At 59.2% G+C, this 21115-nt stretch overlaps 3 protein-coding genes across 6 annotated transcripts; 1 reads left to right on the top strand and 2 right to left on the bottom strand.

The window, feature by feature from the left end:
* Positions 1-33: 33 nt before the first annotated feature.
* On the top strand, positions 34-9859 carry KLHL21 (kelch like family member 21). 3 transcript variants are annotated; one of them, XM_072027061.1, is made up of 5 exons: positions 34-112; positions 856-1980; positions 3713-4118; positions 6420-6492; positions 6799-9859. In XM_072027061.1, exons 2-5 carry the CDS (start codon positions 942-944, stop codon positions 7090-7092), a joined length of 1812 nt encoding a protein of 603 aa, XP_071883162.1. In that variant the 5' UTR covers positions 34-112; positions 856-941; the 3' UTR covers positions 7093-9859. The 3 variants fall into 3 exon arrangements, with proteins under 3 accessions (XP_071883162.1, XP_071883163.1, XP_038022666.2); XM_072027062.1 differs by lacking the exon at positions 34-112 and adding an exon at positions 255-381; XM_038166738.2 differs by lacking the exon at positions 34-112 and adding an exon at positions 343-465.
* Positions 9860-10300: 441 nt separating this feature from the next.
* On the bottom strand, positions 10301-16125 carry ZBTB48 (zinc finger and BTB domain containing 48). 2 transcript variants are annotated; one of them, XM_038166737.2, is made up of 9 exons: positions 15324-16125; positions 14537-14648; positions 14023-14115; positions 13567-13653; positions 12948-13065; positions 12233-12369; positions 11636-11879; positions 11429-11517; positions 10301-11104 (listed from the first exon to the last, which is right to left on the bottom strand). In XM_038166737.2, exons 1-9 carry the CDS (start codon positions 16061-16063, stop codon positions 10808-10810), a joined length of 1917 nt encoding a protein of 638 aa, XP_038022665.2. In that variant the 5' UTR covers positions 16064-16125; the 3' UTR covers positions 10301-10807. The 2 variants fall into 2 exon arrangements, with proteins under 2 accessions (XP_038022665.2, XP_027299177.3); XM_027443376.3 differs by having other exon boundaries at positions 11636-11800; positions 12948-13102; positions 15324-16122.
* TAS1R1 (taste 1 receptor member 1) lies at positions 16105-21073 on the bottom strand. Its single transcript, XM_072027059.1, has 6 exons — positions 20916-21073; positions 20470-20776; positions 19298-20086; positions 18519-18731; positions 18027-18147; positions 16105-17121 (listed from the first exon to the last, which is right to left on the bottom strand). Exons 1-6 carry the CDS (start codon positions 21071-21073, stop codon positions 16193-16195), a joined length of 2517 nt encoding a protein of 838 aa, XP_071883160.1. The 3' UTR covers positions 16105-16192.
* Positions 21074-21115: the final 42 nt, after the last annotated feature.

The raw sequence follows: 21115 nt of genomic DNA, 5'->3' as shown, positions 1-21115 counted from the left end.
GTGGAGGGGCGGGGGGGGAGGAGGGTTGAGCCGCGCGGGGGGTGCTGGGAGCTGGGGGGGGGGCGCGCGCGGGGGGTGCCGGGAGAGGTCGGGGCCGCGGGGGCGGCGCGAGGTGAGCGCGGGCGGCGGGGGGGGGAGGGGAAGGGAGGGGAGGGGGGGGGGTCCGTGACGGGAATTGGGGGTGGGGGGGGCGAGGCGGGGCGTGGGGGGACGGGAGGGGACGAGGAGGGGCGGGGGGGGCCCTGCTCGGGGCCCTCCGAGCGCCTCCCAGCGCGGGCGGGGCCGCGGCCGCCGCCTCAGGGCCCCGGGGCCGCCCCCCCCCCCTGCCCCGCCCCCCTCAGCCCCCCCCCAGCCGGCAGCCGTCGGGAGCGGCGCGACCCCGTGAGTACCGCGGCACCGGGACCACCGGCACCGCCCTCAGCGGGGGGCCTCGGGGCCCGCTCCCCTCAGCCGGGACCGAGCCGGGTGTGGAGCGGCCGGGGGGGACCGGGGGGGAACCGGGGGGGAACCGGGAGCTGGCGGGGACGGGGAGCCCGGCGGGACGGGCTCAGGGCTCGGTGCCGGGGGGTGCCCGGGAGGCTCAGACCGAGGTCGGGGTGCCCGGGGGCCTCACGGAGCGGTCAGGGTGCTGCGGGGCTGCTTCAACCCCGGGGAACCCGAGCACCGGGAGCTCCTCGCACCGTGACTCGCCCCAGCACGGCGGCTGCTGGCAGCTGCAGGGCGTTATGCAACCGCTGCTGCCCGCCGCGGGGACGGAGAGCGGCTGCTGGGGCTGTTGAGGCCGTCCCGTGTCCCGGCCACAGGACGTTTCTCCCCGCACTAACCCGCTGTGTTGTTTTTTTCTCCTCCCGACAGCTGCTCTCAGGGTTGACCCAGGGGCTCCGCACCGGCTGTGGCACAGCGCGTCCTCCTCCTCCTCCTTCTCCTCCTCGAGGCAGGGCATGGCAGCGAACACAGGCAGCAGCGGGACGGCGGCAGCGGCAGCAGCGGCGGCGACCGGGGAGCCAGCCCATGCGGTGTCCCTGCTGCGGGGGCTGAGCGCGCTGCGAGCGGAGCGGAGCCTCCTGGACGTCACGGTGGTGGCGGGCGGCCGGGAATTCGGGGCTCACCGCGCCGTGCTGGCCGCCGCCTCCGGCTATTTCCGTGCCATGTTCGGCGGGGCGCTGCGGGAGGCACGGGCTGAGCGCGTGCGGCTGCACGGCGTGGAGCCCGAGTGCTTGGCGAGGCTCCTCGACTTCGCCTACACCGGCCGCGTGGGCGGGCTGGGCCCCGACATTGCCGAGCGCCTCCTGCGCGCCGCCGACCTGCTGCAGTTCCCCGCCGTCAAGGAGGCGTGCGGAGCCTGGCTGGCGCGCCAGCTGGAGCCCGCCAACGCGCTGGACATGCAGGACTTCGCCGAGGCCTTCGCCTGCCCCGCGCTGGCGGCCGCCGCGCACCGCTTCGTCCTGCGGCACGTGAGCGAGCTGGGCGCCCAGCTGGAGCGGCTCCCGCTGCCCCGCCTGCTGTCCTACCTGCGCGACGACGGGCTCTGCATCCCCAAGGAGGAGGCCGCCTTCCAGCTGGCGCTGCGCTGGGTGCGTGCCGATCCCGCCGCCCGCGCCCCGCTGCTGCCCCAGCTCCTGGCACACGTCCGCCTGCCCTTCGTGCGCCGCTTCTACCTGCTGGCCCACGTGGAGGGCGAGCCGCTGGTGGCCCGCTGCCCGCCCTGCCTGCGCCTCCTCCGCGAGGCCCGCGACTTCCAGGCCGCCCGCCTCGACCGCCACGACCGTGGGCCCTGCGCCCGCATGCGGCCCCGGCCCTCCACCGGCCTCGCGGAGATCCTCGTCCTCGTCGGCGGCTGCGACCGCGACTGCGACGAGCTCGTCACCGTCGATTGCTACAACCCACGCACCGGCCACTGGCGCTACCTGGCTGAGTTCCCCGAGCACCTGGGCGGGGGTTACAGCGTCGCCGCGCTGGGCAACGACATCTATGTCACCGGTAAGTCACCGGGCTGCGGTGTGCCAGGGCACTGGGTGCTGCTGGCGGGTGGGGCACGGGCTGAAGCGTCCCAGGTCCTCCCCAGAGCACTGCGAGGGCCTTTCCAGGGAATAAAGCAAACATCGCTCAGCACAGCCCGCTCCCCGTGCAGCGCCTGCCTCCTGCGCTGCTCTCATTCCTCTGTCAGGAGCTTGCCTGCTCCTGGAGGTGGAAAAACAGCAGGGCTCGTCGCCTGACGCTGAGTGCAGCCCAGGGCAGGAGGTGCACGTGGTGCAGAGCAGCCTGCTCAGTTCTGTCCCAGCCTTCGCTCTGGGTTGTTAACATCTGTGCAGGCAGGAGGCTCGTAGGAAAACAGCCGCGTCTTCGAGGGGTGCTTAAAAAGTAGCTGAAACGCTGCTCAGGCACAGTGTGGCTGCAGCCTGAAGACTCCAGGAGTTCAGAGGCTCCTGGCATTGGTGCTGGATGGGGATTTAGCAGCTGATCTCAATCTGGGAGGTATTTTGGTGTGACTAATACTTCTGAGCACGCAGACAGAACTCCCAGGACTTGCGCTGGAGAAACTTTCTAACTGCTTGCTCTGGACGACAGAAGTGACTTGAGAGGGGTTTTGAATTTCTGGCTGCCAAGTGTTTGGGTTCAGAGCCTGTGAATCACAAGCCAAGCACGTGCTCGAGGCAGCGTCACGTCAGAAAGCCCCGGGTGCCCTGGGCTTCGGCACAGCTGAGGCACTGAGGAGTGGCAGGCAGCGTGTGTGCGTCACGGTGTCTCCCCCTGCATACGTGCTGGCTCCTGACGGTCTGCTGGGGCTGTAATTACTTCCGTAGAGGTGACACAGGAGTGTGAATTGGTTGTTAATCTGCACGTAGATAAACTTTCTTTGAGCTGTATCCCTTAGCCAGTGGCAGTCCTGTGGTGGTCGCAGTGATGTAGAACAAACACCTGGGAGCTCAGGTGCTGCAGAACAGCCTGCACCGACTGCACGTTGTGCTGTTAAAGATTTGAAGCGCAGGTTAGATGGAGGGGAACAGAAAACTGTTTGTTCTCTAGCTGTTAGCAGGGAACGAGGTCAGATTTTAAGGCAGAGCTGTGAAAAGGAAAGACTAACATCCAGCCAGTTTGTGTTAACACCTCTGTGTCCTGTGGAAACCTTCCTGAGCAGGTACAGGCAGCTCTGGGGGTGCTGTCTGCCGAGAGCCCCACGCTTCAGCGAGGTCACTGCTGCTGGAGGTGGTTCTGTGTAGTGTCAGTGTCATTGCTCAGCCGCTCGGGAAGGCTGGAAGACTTCCGTGCTGCTGACGGGAACAGTGCCTTGGCAGCTGGGCACTGCTGAATGTGAATCTCTGCTATGTCACAGTAGCTTCTGGAGAACAGCAGAGCAGGGATTGCAAAACGGGAAAGAAAATGATTATTTGGAACGAGGGAGGCCGCTTGTTTCGAGTCATTGCTGAATAGTCAGGAGAAATTCTTGGCTAGCTGGGAAAGAAATAGTCCAAAAGTTTGTTAAAATCCTCTCAGTGCAAACTACTGCGGTTCCCCAAGTACAGAAATGTTTTCATTACGTGTGGCTCTGGGACGCAGAAAAGTGCAGGTGGGTATTAGACAGGTGTAGCCGGAAGGCATAAAAGGAACTGGGTCCCGAGTCGAGCCCTCTCCTCCAGCACCTTGCAGCACCTCCCCTGCAAGGACTGTGTTTTGTGAAATGCCTCTTGAAATGTCGTGTGCTGTGCTGCAGGGGGGTCAGATGGCTCAAGGCTGTACGACTGCGTCTGGAGGTACAACTCCAGCGTGAACGAGTGGACGGAGGTGTCCCCGATGCTGAAAGCCAGGGAGTACCACAGCTCCACGGTGCTGGACGGGCTGCTGTACGTCATCGCCTCCGACAGCACGGAGCGCTACGACCACGCGGTGGATAGCTGGGAGGCTCTGCAGCCCATGCTCTACCCCATGGACAACTGCTCCACCACCTCGTGCCGCGGCAAGCTCTTCGCCATCGGCTCGCTCTCGGGCAAGGAGTCCATGGTTATGCAGTGCTACGACCCCGACAGCGACCTCTGGTCCCTTGTCAACTGCGGCCACCTGCCTCCGTGGTCCTTCGCGCCGAAGACGGTGACTCTCAACGGGCTCATGTACTTCATAAGGTGAGCAGCGGCGGCCGTCGCGTCCCTTCTGGCCCTGCTTCTGCACTAGGCAAGCAGGGGCTTCCCCGGGGAAAGTGTCTGGATTTCACAGGTGGTCACATGAGATCAGTGAGTCAGGAAAGCAAGGCAGGGCTTCCCCTGCTCCGCAAACTGCCACGCTTCCTTGTTTTAGTTCTGCTATAGCTGAACCTCAGAGATCTATGCCTGAAATCCCGTGCAAATATCTGAATTTAAACCCAAGAGGTGGGGAAATAGACAGAGCTACAAATCTGGCTGATGTCGGCAGTTGTGCTTGGAATAGACTTCTCAGTTTTCTTGGCTTCTGGTTCAGTCCCCCTCGCTGCTATAAATAAGTGAGTAAGCGCCAAGAAAACGTTAAACTGTAGCACAGCAGAGTGCATCCTCTGTCTCAGCAAAGATAGGAGGACTGAAGATGAAATGATTGGTCACTATTTTTAAACGCCTGCCCAAACCTGGGACTTAATTACCCATCTGAAGCCATTCTAGTGGAGCAAACACATCGGTTATCCACTTCAGTAAAAATAAACTAGAAGGCATGCTGGTGCCGAGGTATTTCATCCTGTTGTGTTGACTTTGAGCAAACAGTGACTTCTGTGATGGCCTCCAGACGCTTCTCTGCTTTTTTCAGTCCCCTCTTGGTCTTTCATAAAGCAGCAGGTTCTACCAAAGCCCCTTTGTTTGTTCTGCTCGGCTTTGTTCTCGCTCAGCCGAATGCCTTGGTTCCAGGCACTTGTTTGCAGGCAGGAGTTTGAGTTACTTGTTTTCCAGCAAATACTGTCAAGGCGATTGAAGCTTTCTGATCGTTTAAGCATCGGCAGGAGCTAATGAGGAAACTCCCTGGGTCAAGGTTTTCTCCCCCTGTTTCATGTGTTGCAAGGTGGGCTCGTGCTCAGACGCCTGCAGTTAGCAGCTGTGCCTGCAGGTACCAGCTCGTTGTTCTGACCAGTTCTTAGGAAGGTTTTCAGGACAGTGTCCTCAGGACTTGAGGTGCTCATTTACAGCTGCCCGTGCTAAAGGTGTTTCACTCGAGTGAGCACCTGTTCAGTTACAAGTACGTCTCTGAGCTGAGTTGCTGCAAAAGCAACTCAAACTAAAAATTGGGTTTTAAAACGTGTGTCCTAGAGGAGCCTTAGGAGTATTTGTTCAGAACATAACCAGCAAGTCCCACAGCACGCACCTCGGCTTCACCGTGGGACCAGCAGGTGGGTTTCTAGATGCACTGGTTTGCTAACTGGGTGCCGATGTTGTAGGTGAGATTTCTCGTTTATTTTCACTCCCTCTCCCAGTCAGATTGATGTAAGAAATCCATAGGGATGTCTTGTCACTTGGGCAACAAACAACAGCGTATGAAGTTATCACAGACAAAGAGGCGAAATCAATGGGAATGGAAATTCAGCTTGATCAGCAGTTGAAGAATAAAGTGGAATTTTCTACTTTGAAGCCTTTCAAATCCATCTGCAGCAGGACTGTCTTGGACTGACTGACAGCACTTCTCTGGCCACCCTGACCTTGTCCTCTTTGCATTCTGGTGCCAGCAGTGTGCGTTTCTGTGTTACAAACATCCCTCACCTGTTGCTGTCGTGCTTGAATCTTGCAGTGGTGAGCGGGTAAAAGAAGCCTTGGGGGATTATGCTGCCCCGTAAGCTCTTCTGTTACAGTTCTCTGGCCTGTCTAAATTTGGTGTTGGCAAACAAAAAAATCCTCAGGCAGTAGGGATCCCGTTACTTTAACTGCATAGAGGTTTAAGTCTCCAGAGCAGCACTGGTTTTTCTTCCAGACTCTTAAGCACTTGGTGCCAAAGCCTCTCAAAGAGGCTGGCAAAAAGTCAGTCTGTGAACACATCCACCATAGATGCAAACTCAAAAACAGACCAAGTTTGGGAAAGCCCTCAGGATTGTCTCCAAATTGTCTGCTGTACCTCATAGGTAGTGTCCTAAACCTCAGTGTACACCAGGAAGTGTAGGAAGCGTGGCTTTGCCTGTGGAGAAGTGCAGAAGTGGCAGTGAGGCTCTTTGGGTGTAGGTCGCTAGCACTGAGCACTAGGGAAGCCCTCATGTGTACACGTGTGATGCCTGGCATTGCATGGTGCATCTACAGAGGTGCAGCACAGAGCTCTGGGTGTTCCCTGGGGTTGAGCATCACTGCTGGGACCTAAGAAGCCCATACTGGAGGCTGGGCTCTGCACTGAGCCCAGAGCCTTCATACGAGGGCTGTTGAACTCGGGGCTTCACAAGAAGGTTTTGAGAACACGGAAGAGTAATTTTGTGTTATCTCCTGCAGAGATGACTCAGCTGAAGTGGATGTTTACAATCCAGTGAAGAATGAATGGGATAAAATCCCTGCCATGCTCCAGGTAAGATGCTCACCAACCTACTGGATGCCTTTCAGTGTTAAATGGCTCGATTTACTTTTGGGAAGCAGGATTCTGGCGAGGTTGTAACCCACTGAGCACGGAGTGCATTTAAACGTGTGGTTACCTGGGAGGAAAGTTCACACTGGCTGTCGGTGCCGGTTCAGCACCACATGGCTGTGCTGACGTGGGGGGAAGGCAGCAGCTGGTGAGCGCCGTGCCCCCTCTAACTTTGCAGTAGGAAGACGTCTGCCTCCTTGGGCAAAATCCCCCTCCTAATTGCGGTGCCTCTTCATGCTTCAATCATAGGTTCACGTTGGGGGCAGCGTGGCCGTGCTGGGTGGGAAGCTCTACGTCTCCGGCGGCTACGATAACACCTTTGAGCTCTCGGACGTCCTGGAAGCGTACGACCCCGAAACGCGAACGTGGAGCGTGGTGGGCAGGCTCCCTGAGCCCATCTTCTGGCACGGCAGCGTCAGCATATTCCGACAGTTCATGCCGGAGACCACGCAGGAGGATGACAGCATCACGCTGGACAACACCATCAACTTGAACAGGCAGCGCCAGGACCTCCACAACCAGAACCTTAACGAGCTTCGTTAGCAGGGGAGCGCGCTGTCCCTGGCTCGATGCGAGTTCGTTATCCAGAACCAGTGTTGCTTTGAGAGAAGACAGAGGCAAATTGGTGCTTGGAAACAAACACATATACTGATCAGTAGAGGGAGTAAAAATTCTGAATGTTTGAAATGCTGTTGTAGAAACCTAGCTGGCAGAACACGAGGCCTCCGGGCGCAGCGGTCCTCAGTCCTTCTCTGTGGAGGCAGAAGGCGCAGCACTGCTCACAGAGAAGACCTGAGAGGCAAACTCTGAAGAAAACAATTGTGTTAACCGTCACTGCAGCATCACGACTTACAGCTTTTGGTCAGATGCCTTTCACTTTGAGCTCCTTCACCCCGTAACTCTTTGTTTGTCACCAAAGTCCTTTCTTCAGTTTCTTCCTATGGAGAGAAAAAAAGGAACGGAAGGAAATGGGCAGGACCGACCCCCCGATGGCCTGAGCCTGCTGCAGCGGGAGGGGTCTGTGTGGTAGGACTGTGGTCTGCAGCCTGCCCCTGCTGTGTGCTTCAGAGGGAGGCAGGCCACTCGCACATCTGCCTCCGTGCGGTTCGAGGGGAAGAGACCTTCCTGAATGAGGTTACTGCGAGAGCATAGCCCATCCCATCGTGTCACCATAGCCCTTGGCTCCTGTCCATGCCCTCGGAAGGAACGTGTCTGTAGAGCAGGGATCCTAGAGAGTTTGGGGCACGAAGCTTCGCCTGGCCTGTTGTCTGAACTTGGTTCTTTGTGTATTGTGTTGTTGTGTTGTTTTTAAGTCTTGTCATTGAAACTTCTGCAGGTGTTTCTTTTCCTGTCCTTCCTAGAAGAACACTTTTTTTTTTTTTTTTCCCCCCTCAGAACACCTTTATTTATCTTTTAATGGTATTGTTACAACTAGGGTGCCTTCATTTCTGGTCACCCAAACTGCACTGTTCTTTAAAGGAAAAAGGAAAAGTGAATCCCCCTCAGCTGGCTTGTGAAACGGCTTCTAGGGCTCATGACTCATGCCAGAGGCCCTCAGGAAGGAGCCTTCCTTCTCCTTTACTATTTTGACAGAATTTGTTCCTATGGGGTTGTTCAGCGTGGGGCTGAACATAGCAGAAGATGTCTGTGTGGCTTGTTCTGTGACTCGTGACTAACAGAATTTACTGTCAGTTCTATGCCAGGCTGTCAGCACGTGCTGTGTCGGGCAGGTAGGCCCTGTGTATCGAGGGCAAGTTCTTATTCCTTCACTGCTGTAAAGGAGCTGGGTTGGAATTCTGCTATTTTAAAAGGAAGAAAAAAAAAAAGATTGCCTGGAAAGGTAAGCACAACTTCCCTAAAAGATTTGCCACAGACCTGTAGACGAAAAGCTGGTGGTGTTTAGACACCGTGGTGCAGAAATGCATCAGCTGGTGTGAGGCAACCTGCTGAACCCTCGGAGAGTTCTCGTGCCTGTCTCATCTTCACTTTGCAGAAGCTCTTGGAATCTGAGTAATTGGAAAATGCTGCTGAGGTCATTTGGCCAAGGTGTAGGAGTTAGCAAGAGTGTTGTGGAGTGAAAGTTAGTTATTTTAGGGTTTTCTTTGTGTGTGTGTGTGTGGCACGTGTAAGATTTGCCTTTATACTTGCTCAAGTGGCCTAGGTAGCGTGAACTGTGTTTCCTCAATATACCTTCAGCTGAAGAGAAGCTGCTTGCAGTTTACTTGTGGAATGTTTCTTGAAAAAGAAAACAGGATTGCAGTATGGCTCATCTGAAAATGGGCACTGCTTCCAGAAAACTGTAGTGTAATAGTGGCTGAAATGGTGGCTAGATTTGCTCTTTTTTCTGCCTTTGGTTTTTAACCAATAGGAAACAAAAAAAAAAAAAAAAAAGAAAGAAAGAACGAAAAGCGGAAAGCCTGTTGACTTGGCTTGCATGCCTTCTGGCTTGCCGTTGAGTGCATCAGAACACTATCTCTAAAATCAACACGTTCACAGCTTTAAAAATCTGTTTTGCCTTGAATACTATTTTATGCTAAGCTACTTAGCTGTGAAACTTGAGAAAGCTGTTTATGAAGCTTGGGCTTTGCTCAAAGTCTGAAACTTTGACAGTGCCTTGAAACTGCCGCCTGTGGCAGAGGATCCATGGCGAGGTGGGAGCAGCAGGGGTCCCCTGGGCACAGCGGGCTCTCCTTGCTGGTTTTGTCTTTAGGCGCAGGGAAGTGGTGTTGCAAGAGCTGCTGCTGGAGCTTTCCTCCGCGTGGCACAGCGGGGCCGGGGCGGTCCCCGTTGGGTGGAGGAGCCGGCCAGCGGGACACACAGCCAGCAGCTCAGGGCCCACTCCCCCATTTCTGGGAGAATCGCTGCGTCCTGCTGTGCTGAGCCTGCACACCGAGCCACCTGGCTGCACGGCACTTGGTGTGTGGGGACAAAAAGCAGCGGCTGCGACATGGTGACACTCGAGACCTGCGCAAGTGTGAAGACCCCGAGCTGCCTGCACGCGCTGTACGGCCGAACTTGTGTTGCAGACTGAAGTATTTATGCTGAACTCTAACTAGTACGTACACTATATCTCATACCGTAGTGCTCACTGCTGGACCTGCCACCCTGAAATTCCCGAACCAGCTAAACGATTATGGATTTGTATTTATTTTTTTGTAAAATCCATTGCGTCCAAATCTTTGAGTACTGTTTAAATACCATCCTTTGAAACAAAGGCATTTTACATTTACAGATGATGTATTTTTATTCTCATAATTTGTTTTAAATTTACTTGCAACAGTCAAGTTAAATAAAACGTTACATAAATCTCTATGTTTTTCAAGAGAAAAATTACTAGAACAAGTTTTTGCTGAGATGTTTCTCATCCTAGGCCTGAGGTGCATTTAAACGGGAGAGCTGCCTGCTTGGTGAGTAGAAAAGGGAAAGGGGACTGAGGGTGGGTGGGACGTGAATCCTGATGTGTGCTCAGTTTCAGGTGTAATATTCCACTGCCACCCCGCAGGAATGCCAGGGAAATGGTTTTCAATGTGACAGCAACCCTGGATTAAGTTATTTCAGAAAATTATTACTTACAAGTATAAATCCCCACATCTAAAAGCAGGAGCTTAGAGAATCACCCACTTCCTTGAGGTAATCCTACTGTTTCAAGCTCAGTAGCAGCTAAATTAGTTCAGTGGTGAGAAGATACAAGGCCACACCACACCTTTAATGTAGTAAAGTAACGGTAATAAGTAGCAGAAGCTTGACAGAACCGAGTGGAAATAAGGCACAAATTTAATTGAGGACACGGTCCTTCCAGCACACATTTAAGGAAAGGGGCAGTCAGACACTCTTCCGGAAGGTAAACTTTAATCACGAGCATTCAGACTCAAAGGTAGAACTAATGGAGCAAGGTAAGAGCTAGCGCTGTAGAAACGGGAGGTGAGGCAGCTATCCCTTCTGGTCACGAATGAGAGCTCATTAAAAAGCAATTCACAGTACTACACATACGGAGTTGTCAATCACATCCCATCCCATACAATGTATGTACAGTTAAGTAGTCATTCTGAGTAGCTTCATATTTCCTAGTTTGATACCCGATTATCGCTTCATTAGGAACTTTCCCTGCAACCCGGGGGTAGGATCTTTAAACAGGAGGAGGGAGAGATGCTGGGCGTACGACTTCAAGCCCCTGGAGGCTGAGAAGAACAAGCGTAGCAGAGCGTCACCCCAGCCTAACGCTTTCTTGTGTTTGGTAGGAAGGCTGCGTGCAGCCGCCCTACGTTTCACAGCCGTCAGGAATTGCTGCTGTTATTATCAGCGACTGCTCTATCACGTTTGCCGCAGGGAAGTTCTCGTTGGAACAGAGTCTCTGCACAGGGATCTCCTCGGGCAGGGAGCCGTGGGCCAGGGACTCCACGATGACCTCGGTTGAGCCCACCTCCAGCTCCTGGGGCGGCTGCAGGGCCACCACCACGGCCTTCTCGTCCTCGATGATCAGATTTCGCAGCTTCCTCTGCCGGGGGTTGTAGTTCTCCACGCGGTCGTGAATCTCCATGTGGCGCCTCAAGTGAGCCTGTGAAACAGAAAGGACGGAGCTGCTGAGGGCCAGCTCACCCGCAGGGTGCTGTGCTTCTCGGGGGGGGGAAGGGGCACAGCAAAACCCTCCTGCCCCGTGGGCCTGCCCTTGCTCAAGCACCGCGCCCTCCTGTGCTGCCAGCACTGCCCGAAGCCCCAAGCACTCGGCTCTCCCTCAGGCTGGGCTGCACGCTTCCCGAAAAAGCCTCACTACAAAGTGGGAACCTGCTTGTGTCACTGCAGGGGAGCAACCCCTGATGTGCGTGCCCCGATCAGGCACGCAGCGTGTCACAGATGTCCCCAGAACCAGGCCGTGTCCCACCTGCCGCGTGAACTTGTAGCCGCACTCGGTGCACTCGAACTTCCTCACTCCCTTGTGCCTGCGGACGTGGACACGCAGCTGCTCCACCGCTGGGAAGAGAAGGAGGCAGCAGCTCAGGGCGGCCCTGCCGGCAGCACGTGCCAGCAGAGCAGCTGCAGGCGCGGCCCGTGCCAGACGTGCCAAGGCACAGCTGGGAGCACGAGGTACCTTTGAAGGTTTTCCCACAGATCTGGCAGAAGTGGGGCCTCCCCTCCTGGTGGCGGCTGGCGATGTGCCTCAGGAGCGGCCCCTTCTCCGTGAACCTCTGGTCGCAGAACTCACAGCTAAAGGGGCGCTCCCCTGTGTGGGTCCGGTTGTGCTTGTCCAGGCTCGCTGCCGTGAGCAGGGGAAGAGAGAGCTGGAGGTCAGCAGTCCGCTGGGAGTCCCCGTCCGGGCACAGGCGCAGGCTACGCTGTGGTGAGACCACGTATGCTCTGTGCCAGGCTAGTTATGAATGCTTAAAAGGGGCGTAAGCAGCAGTTTGCTAGTCTAAGCTAACCATTACTGTGGGAAATTCACCACTGTCCTCCCCTCTTTGTGCTGTGGGAGTAGGGAAAATACAGGGAATGCTCCTTCCTGAAGCATTATCCCATGCATGAGAGCACGCTTTGTTCTGGAGGGGAAGCAGAGGTTTCTCAGCACAGCTGCTTCCAGAAGTCCCAGATACCTGCAGGAGCGTGGTGCTCAGCACTGCAAACCCTGAGGCGGCTGCTGTGAGGCAGGGCTGGGGCGGCGGGGCCGCGGTGCTGCGTGCCCAGCGGGTACCTTGTGTCCTGAAGGTCTTGCCGCAGAGGTGGCACTGGAAGGGCTTCTCGCCGGTGTGCGTGCGCAGGTGCATGTTGAGGTTGGCTTTCTGCGTGAAGGCGTGGTGGCAGAACTCACAAACGTAGGGGCGCTCGTTCCTGCGGGCAGGGGACACGCAGCTGAGCCCCCCCGAGGCAGGTCCCAGCTGGAGAACGGTCACCTTGACCCCTGCCTTTGGTCCCTGAAGCTAGCTGTCACCTCAAAGCACTGTAATTGAATCCTACCTCAGCCCATCTCAAACTAAACTATTTCGGAGGCCCACAAAATCTCTCCTGCAAGCACAGGCTCCTGAAGCACCGAGCTGGTGCCTCCTGCTCCTCAGGCATCAGAACCAGCCCAGGGAACAACACCAAGGGCAAGCGTGGAGCGCAGCTGCTGATGCGTGCTCGTCCTTCTGAGAACAGGAACGAGCCAGGCAGCAGGGCAGCTGATGAGCTTCGGTCATCACCTCTTAATTACTACAGTCACACACTTGGAGAAGTGCGGACAGTACGGACTTCTTTTGGAAGAAAGCAGGACTGAAGGTCGGCCCCTTACCAAATTTCTTGCCTCCAGGAAAGCTGGAGGGTGGCAAGCACCACTAACACACCTTGCAGGCACTGCGGGAGCTCCCCAGCACCCACCCAGCTGGGGCTCGGGGCAAGTGGCACGCAGGAAGGAACGGGTCGTGTCATACCTGTGCTTGGCCTTGATGTGCATCTGCAAGCCGTTGCGACTTGAGGCTCTGTGTCCGCACTCCTCGCAGACAAACAGCTTCTCTCCCCGGTGCTTGAACGCCTCGTGCAAACGCAGCTCTGTCCGAGACAGAAAGCACTTGGAGCAAGTCGAACACTGCAAGTCCACAGGAGAGCGCAGGGTTAGGCAGCTCGCCCACAGCTCTGCACCCCGACCAGCCCCGCGCCCCTCGCAGCACCACGCGGGCTGTGCACGACTCATCCCACTGCATCGGGGCCCTCCCTGCAGCCGGCTGGTGCAGCAGCCCCAGCTCTGAGATGCCGAATGGGATGAGACAGCCTGCCTGAACTGAAACACCCGTCAGTACTTGGGTCTGTCGGCCAGAAAGCCACAAGGGTTGCTCCTTTATCCGCCCCCACCCCAAAAAAAAAAAAAAAAAAAAGAAGAACAAAAACCATTTCCACTTCATAACTCCCTGCCTCGCTCAGCAGAGCCGGAGCACGCAATGGGCACCGTTCTCTAACCTGTGCCTGAGTGCCGGGGGATTCCCTCACAACCCCTACAGCACTCCTCCTGCACAGGAGGCACCAAGGAGCACCGCCTCCGCTCGCTCCCCTTACCGCGTGGGGCTTCGGGGCGCCGTGCAGCTTTATCATGTGGCTCTGCAGGTCCTTCTTCTGCATGAACTGCTGCGCACAGGAGGAGCACTGCAGGACAAGAGCAGAGTTAGCTTCCAGACACCTCCTGAGCAGTGACTGTGGGGTGCTGGGTGGTGCTGCAGCACACGGATCTGCGGGTAAGGTGGAGGGTAAGTAAGAGAGGGGAACAGCCCTGCTGCTGCTGGAGCCGACTGACAGCCAACAGGGAAGGGACCCGGCGATCAGCCCAGGGACGAGGGGAAAGGCAGGCACTGGGGAGAAAAACCATCCCCGTGCAGAGCCACAGCCCCCAGTGCAGCACCTGCCGGCAGGGCCAGGCTGCCCAGAATAGAAAGGCATCCTGCTCCTGCTCCGGCTCCCCGCTGCGCCAGGCTGCAGCAGCCATTCAAAGGAATGCCAGAGGCAGGCGCTGCTGACCTTATAGGGCATCTCCCCGGTGTGCGACACCATGTGCAGCCGCAGCTCCATCCGCCTCTTGAATACCTCTTGGCAGACCGAGCACGTGAAAACCTGCAAGGGACAGGGAAAGCATCAGCTTCTGCACAGGCCAGGAAAGAATGAGGCTGAGGCAGACACAAAGCCAGCAGCCAGCACAGCCACTCAGACCCATGGCTGCCATCGCGGCGCTGGGCCTCGGTTAACCTGCCCCATGGGAACACAGCAATTCTCCAGTGCAAAGAGGATTCCCATATGCTTGAAAAAAAATGCAAAAGCCACTAAAATACCAGGCTATGGGGAACCAGCGTACCACGAACAGGAGCCGCTGCCACCCTCACCCAGAGTGGGCTTTCGTGATGCTCTGGGGACAGCACAGCAGCAGCAGGATCAGGTTTTGTTCAGCAGCTGAGGGATTTGGGCTGCAGCTGGACAAATTCTGCTTCTGCCACCGCCCGCCCTCCAAGCGACCGGCGCGACTCAGGGCCATCCATACCTGCTCGGATCGGTTCATGCAGTTCCTGGCTTCGTGCTCCAGGAGATTTTCTTTTCTAAAATAACATTTCCCACACTTGGAGCACTCAAAGGGCTTCTCTCCAGTGTGCTTCCTGGGGACACACAAGCAGAGAGCCCCCGTTACTGCCGGCCTGACAGCACAGCTCTGCTGCCCCTGGCCTGGGTGAGGAAGGGGCTGCACGAGATCCAGCCACGTGTGCGGGTCTGGGGGCTCCGGCGTTTGTGCTCAGCAAGAAACGCACTTGCTGCCACCGCTGCCGGCCCCACCAGCTGCCTGTTTCGGTGTCTGAAGCAGCTCCTCAAGGAGCTCTGCTCACCCAGAAGCAGCGTGTGCACGGGGAGGGCTGAACGAAGCTCTCGCAGCCTCCCGCAGCACCAGCACCCCCACAGCCACCCCCAGGGGCTGGAGAGCACCCTCGGGAAGCCTCCTGTCCCCCCTCCTGCTGATCCTGCAGCACCCAAAAGCACCAGCACACCCCGATGCTCTCTGCCCTGCTTGTTGCAGGCACAGCCCCCGCAGCCCCCGTTGGATCCCCCAAACTCACGCTGACTCTGGAGGCCACGCACAGCTGCTGCCTCTGCAGGGCCGGGGGGTGCACGGGGACCCCTAGAGCTGAGACCCCAGGGCTCAGCCGGGTCTCCCCACCCCACATCGAGCTCAGCGCACCCCGGGGCGATGCCCACGGGCCGGGCAGTGCCGGTGCCCCCCCGGTTACCCCCCCCCCCAGGTCCCCCTCCCCATTATGAAGCAGAGCCGTGCGGGTCACCTGTTGTGCACCTTCAGGTAGTATTTGCTCAGGAAGGTTTTGTGGCACGTCGGGCACTCCGCCGCTGCCGCCGCGCCCTTCCCGCTCCCCACCGCCCCCTCGGGGGGCTTCTTCCTGCCCCTCGCCCCCTTCCTGCCCCCGGGGGGCTCCTCCCCGCCGCCCCCCGCCCCCACCACCACCACCGGAGGGGGGACAGCGGGGGCGGAAGGGGCAGCAGGGGGGGCATCAGGGGGGGCAGCGGAGGACACGGAGCTTTCCGTAGCCGCCCCGCAGGGCTCGGGGGGCTCCGCTGAAGGCTGGGGGGGGGCGTTGGGAGCGCGGCGGGGCCGGTGCCGTGAGGCGGCGGCGGGGGGGGGGCGGAAGGCCCGGCACAGAGCCACGGCCTCGGGCACGCCCAGCTGCTCGGCCGCCGCCAGCAGGCGGGCCCGGTTGTGCGCCGTGAGCGCCAGGCGGCCGGTGTAGAAGAAATCCAGCAGCAGCTGGAACGTGTCCGCCAGGCCCTCGGGCAGCGGCACCGGGCTCCCCCCCGGTCCTCCCCCCCCTCCGCCTCCACCGCCGCCCACACCGCGGAAGAAGCGCGAGCAGCTGGCGAGCACCGGCCAGTGCGCGCGGAACTGGCGGCCGCCCACCCCCAGCGTGGCGTCGCAGAACTGCCCCGCGGCGCGCTGCCGGTTCAGCTCCCGCAGCACCCGCACGCTGTGCGCCGCCACCGCCGCTGCTGCTCCGCCCGCTCCCGCCATGGCCGCGCCGCTACCGGGACCCGCGCGGCGCCATCGGGGCGGGGCCGGGCTCGGGGGCGTGGCCAGGCTCAGAGGGGGCGGGGCTTAGGGGTGAGGGGGCGTGGTCATGCTCAGGGGGCGTGGCCAGGCTCAGGGGGCGGGGCCTCTCCGCGCGTAGCCGCCGATGGCGCCTCGGAAGTGCGCGGCCGTGTTTTGCTGCGGGCGCAGCAGCAGCGCGAGCCCGCGCGGCACGAAGTACCCGGCCAGAGGCGGCGCCAGCGTGCACAGCGCGCCCAGCACGGCCGCCAGCGCCGCCTCCCGGCCGCGGAACGCGCCCCGCGTGCACAGCGCGGCCGCGGCGCACGCCAGGTGCAGCAGCAGCCCGCACGTCAGGCAGCGCGCCTCGCGGTACGCGGCGGGCAGGTCCTTGCCCGCGTAGCTCAGCGCGAAGCAGCCGCCGCTCAGCGCCACGTTCAGCGCCTCCGCCGCCGCCTCCGCCGCTCCCCCGCCGCCGCACTCCAGCACCAGCAGCTCCGCGGCCACGTCGCGGCGCCGCAGCGGGCCGGGAGGAGCGGAGAGCAGCGCGGCCAGGCACAGCGCCGCCTGCCCCGCGGCCCCCGCCGCCACCAGCAGCAGCGGGGTGCGGCGCCTCAGGCAGGCCCGGCGGAGCCTCGGGCAGCGGCCGCGCAGCTTGAAGATGGCGACGAGCTGCAGGCAGCGGGCGGCCACGCTGCTGAGGAAGACGGCGAAGCCCACGGCGAAGAGGGGGAGGCGCAGCAGGCAGCAGGGCCGCGAGGGAGCACCGAAGTAGCAGAGGAGGCTGCCGCAGGCGCAGCCCAGCGAGCCCAGCATGAGGAAGCAGAGCCGGCCGCCCGCCGCCCGCACCAGGGGTGTGGAGGCGTGGAGGGCGAAGAGCAGCGAGAGGGCGGCCAGCAGCAGCAGGAGCAGCGCGATGGGGGCCAGCAGGGCCCAGGAGAGGGGCTCGGCCCACGACAGGAACTCCAGGGTGCGGTTGAAGCACAGCTCGCTGCGCGCCGGGGACCACTCGTCCGCCCCGCAGGCCTGGCAGGTGTAAGGGTCTGCGGGAGACACGCGTGGGTGGTGCTCAGCAGAGCCCCGGTGAGTGAGATGCCCCAGGGGAGCTGCCCCTTGCTCTGCTCCTGCTCCTTCCCCTCACTTCTGAGCCTTCAAGAGCAGTGAGGGTTCTCTGCTCTTTTCCCAGAAGCTCCCCCAAAGGAGTGCCCAAAAGTCCCCTCCCAGGTGGGACAAGGCTGCGGGATGGGAAGGGGCTGGGGCACGCAGCAGTGAGGGAGGGGGCTGCAGCAGCTCCTGCAGGCTTGGCCATGGGACAAGGAACACACCTCGGTGTCTTGAGGGGTTCCCTGCTCCCAGTTAGTCAGAGCTGGCCATTTCTGCCACCCACAGTGCAGGTGCAGAGTAAGGCCGCCCAGGGACCAGGAGCATGTGGTGGCAAGGGGCTTATCCTGGTGGCTAATGGCCCCAGGAAGGGGTCATTTCCATATGCCCTGAGGGCACCGGAGCTGCTGGTGACCACACCGGTGCAACCCAGGGCACAAAGGTGGCACTGGGCTCCATTTCCCTCCTGGAGGATGCGGTGCAGGGACCAGCTGTCACGCCAGGTGTCTCCTGTCCCCTTTCCGCAAAGGAAGGGGCTTTGCTGGCACCAGGTATTTGACTGTGCTGGGCAAGCCCGGAAAGCACGGGGCTGAGAGCAGGGTGTAGGCTTTGCATACCCACAAGTAAGCAAAGAGGGAAGTCAGGCTGACCGCATTCAGGTGAGCCCAGAGGTTTTTACTGATCATGAGGAGGAAAAGAGACTGAGAAAAAAAAAGGGGGAAAAGAATATGAGAGAAAAGAGGTAGCTGCTGGGGCTAGGAGAGGGGTAAGACAGCAGCAAGGAGCTGATGCGATGAGGAGGAAGGGTGTGGGAAGGGGAGGCAGGAGCTGCCCAGAGTTTACTGACCCGTTCTGTTCAGGAAGGTCCCTGCCGGACAGGCCACGCAGCTGAAGCAACACCTGTGGCGGTTCTGCTGCAGCCTCTTCTCCCCAGCAGCACAGGGCTGGGAGCACATGGAGATGGGGGCCTGCGGGGAGCACAGCAGCCATCAGGCAGCTGGTGGGCAGCTGGGAGGACAGACTGCAGCCCAGGACGGGCAGCTTGCTGCTGTCCTTTAGATAGACCACGGGCAGCAGCTAAGAGCTCGCCATGCTGTCCTTCTTCCAGAGATAGGGGGAAAACTGGGATGTTTGGAGGTAAAAGTTGGAGTTGGGAGCCTTTTAGCACATACCCTGCTTAGGAGGATGAAAGGCATTACTAAGAATGCAAATCACCCCCCGTACCCTCCCCACATACTGCCTCCATCTGCCCTGTAATGGGAAAATACCCGGGAAGTAGTGTCGGGATGTAATGAGCTTGCCAGTACACAATAAACAAGACGTGGATGCAGAACAGTACCTGGTGATCTTTTGTGTGCCACAGGATTTTGCTGCGGTTAAGGAGCAGCCTGTTGGGGTTCACAGTGAAAGTTCCAACCACATCAAAAGCCCAGCTCAGGCCTCTCCAGTTCCACATAATGATGTTGTAACCTTTATAAATGTTCCCATTGGCATCAAAACAGATCTGGCTGTTGTGCAGGCTGAAGTTTACCTGCTTGATTTTCTGTAGGAGCTGTAAAACGAGAGTAAGAGCAGAGTGGATCCTGCTGACGAGATTCCCACTGAGGGGAGCCTTGTCACCAGAGCGATGTACTGGAGGCCAGCTGCTCTGCTCTGCTCTGCCTCCTCTCAAATTCCCCAACAACCAGCACGTCTCCAGTGGCAGGCAGCCTCTTCCAGGTTTCTTAAAGGGGCTAGTGGCTGAGAAACAGAAACAATCTAAAGCACAGGTCTGCATTCAGGCTGCTTTGCCTGTCACAAGCAGCTGAAGCCCACAAGGCAGCAGCTGTGCAGTGACCAGAGAGAGGGAAGCCTGAGAGCAGCCTCACACAGCTAGAGGCATCAGTGAAGGGAGAGTCTGTGTGAGAGGATCTGTGCCTGTCCCGTGTGGCCAGAGACAAGAGACTTAAAACCACAAGCAGCGCAGGGGACTCGAGAGTCCTGAGTGCTGTCCTAGTGCCTTAGCTGCCAGAACAGCCCTGCTTGGAGATGAGCCTCCCAGACTGATGGAAAACCTCTGAGCACAGGGGAAAATCCACACTGCAGAGGGAAGAAGATCCTTCTTCACCTTGCTCTTACCTGCCAGGGATAGACTCGGTCTTTGCTGCACACCCCCGAGGCACAGCCCAGCAGGTCGTGGAGACCGTGGGCCACGGCGTACACGGCTGAGTACACGTTGTTAGAGGCCTGAGTGTCGTATATGTTGGGGGCAGCGGCGAGCAGGTGGCATCCTGGGCACTGCTGGGTGCAGTTCGGCCAGCTACTCTCGCTGCTGCTACTTCTGTTCTCCCCACCTGCCCCCGTGCTGCCAGCACTTTCAGACACAGCACGTTCCTCTGCGTATTTCCAAGACTCGAGGTGTTCCAGCATAGTAGACTCTGCCTGCTCAACTGACATCCCAATCACAGAGCCGATAGTTTGGATGCCAGGCAGTTGCCAGATGTTTTGGGCCAAAGACCAGTCTTCAGAGGCCACCCACACCATGCCCGTGATGTTGTTCTGCACCACCACCTCAAAGAAGGGCCGGGCGCTGTTTACGTTGGAGAAGACGACGGTGACATTGACCTTGATGTCCGTGAGGATTCTGACCAGCCTGTGGAGCTCCGGGCTGCTGGCGTCCTTGTTCGTGGGGATGATGCCTCGGTAGGCAACACACACACCGCTTGCAACCAGCAGCTCGTAGAGGGCATCTAACCCATCCCTGCCGTATGCATTGTCGCTGCCCAGCAGAGCAACCCAACTCCACTCGAAGCTTTGCAGCAGCAGCGCGATGGCTTTCACTTGCTGCCCATCGCTGGGGATGGTGCGCAGGAAGGAGGGGTACAACCGCTTCAGGCTCAGCGTCTCCAGGGAGGCTTCGTAGCTGATCTGCAAAGGAAGCCAGGAGAAGGGGTTGCCCTCCCCAGGCAGTGACACACAAGGAGGATGTGCTGCTGTGGTAAGGGGAGGCTCCACAAGCAGTGGGTCTTTTGGAGTTAGAGCTGGGGAGGCTGAAAAACGTTCTGCCATGCGCTGCCATGAGAGAAACCCCAGAGAGCCAGGGAGCTGGGCGCGATTCCTGCCTGTCAGCTTTGTGCCCAGCTGGACCAAAGCTGCAGCCAGGTCCCAGGGGGGCAGCAGGGCTGTGCTGAGGAACAAACTGAGCTGCCAGCCCCAAGCCCACTCCCCCTCACCCCATCAGCCCCCTGGAGCTCTTTCTTTTGGCTGCCACAGACTTGTTGGGGCTGCTGCTGTGAGGGAGCGGAGCTCACCTCGGGCACAAGGAAGACGCCCAGGATGGCGGCCGTGGTGAGGGCCAGCTGGGTGCTGTCGGGCCCGATGACAGCCACAGCCGTGGGCTCGTAGTGCTGGAGGGCGGGCAGCACCCCGACATCCCGCTGCCCCTTCTGGACCAGGGCACGCAGCGTCGCGTAGAGGTTGGCAGACTCGGAGCAGGTGTCGTAGATGTCGTAGCCCAAGGTGACGTTGGGCAGGAGGCTGCTGGAGTTGTTGATCTCCTCCAGGGCGAAACGCATGGTCTGCAGGAGGTGGTAGCCGTGGCTCTTGAAGGAGGCAGCGCTGCACAAACAACAAAGGAGACAAAACACCTCAGGGGGGAACCTGGAGGGGCTGTGAGCACCCAAAACACTGCACCCACACCCTGCTCGCTGTCACCACCTGCCCCCGGGACCCCTCTGGAGCCCCCCCGGTCCCTCACTCATCGCAGCCGTCCACGAGCGGGCGGGCAGCAGCCCTCGGTGCGAGCCCGTGCAGCTGGAAGAGGCCGGCCAGGCGGTAGTCGCCATCACGGCTGAAGAAGGAGGCGGTGGCGGCGCTGAGGCAGAGCCCGAGGCAGAGCAGCACCGGCTGCCTCATGACGGGGACAGGGGGGGTGGTGGCAACAGCACCGGCACCGGG

The sequence above is a fragment of the Anas platyrhynchos genome, chromosome 22, assembly GCF_047663525.1.
Source record: "Anas platyrhynchos isolate ZD024472 breed Pekin duck chromosome 22, IASCAAS_PekinDuck_T2T, whole genome shotgun sequence".
In the NCBI taxonomy this organism is placed as follows: Eukaryota; Metazoa; Chordata; class Aves; order Anseriformes; family Anatidae; genus Anas; species Anas platyrhynchos.
Note: the sequence above shows the minus strand (reverse complement) of the source record. Positions and strands in the feature narration are given on the sequence as shown.

Excerpts from the sequence above, each read along its gene's own strand:
- KLHL21 (XM_072027061.1), top strand. The coding sequence starts at position 942 with ATGGCAGCGAACACAGGCAGCAGCGGGACGGCGGCAGCGGCAGCAGCG. Across the intron at positions 4,119-6,419 it reads GGGCTCATGTACTTCATAAG|AGATGACTCAGCTGAAGTGG; the intron begins GTGAGCAGCGGC and ends TATCTCCTGCAG. Across the intron at positions 6,493-6,798 it reads AAATCCCTGCCATGCTCCAG|GTTCACGTTGGGGGCAGCGT; the intron begins GTAAGATGCTCA and ends CTTCAATCATAG.
- ZBTB48 (XM_038166737.2), bottom strand. The coding sequence starts at position 16,063 with ATGGCGGGAGCGGGCGGAGCAGCAGCGGCGGTGGCGGCGCACAGCGTG. Across the intron at positions 14,116-14,536 it reads GCATGAACCGATCCGAGCAG|GTTTTCACGTGCTCGGTCTG; the intron begins GTATGGATGGCC and ends TGTCCCTTGCAG. Across the intron at positions 11,105-11,428 it reads GCTACAAGTTCACGCGGCAG|GCTCACTTGAGGCGCCACAT; the intron begins GTGGGACACGGC and ends TCTGTTTCACAG.
- TAS1R1 (XM_072027059.1), bottom strand. The coding sequence starts at position 21,073 with ATGAGGCAGCCGGTGCTGCTCTGCCTCGGGCTCTGCCTCAGCGCCGCC. Across the intron at positions 20,087-20,469 it reads GCGTCTTCCTTGTGCCCGAG|ATCAGCTACGAAGCCTCCCT; the intron begins GTGAGCTCCGCT and ends CTTCCTTTGCAG. Across the intron at positions 18,148-18,518 it reads GGCACACAAAAGATCACCAG|GCCCCCATCTCCATGTGCTC; the intron begins GTACTGTTCTGC and ends TGCTCCCCGCAG.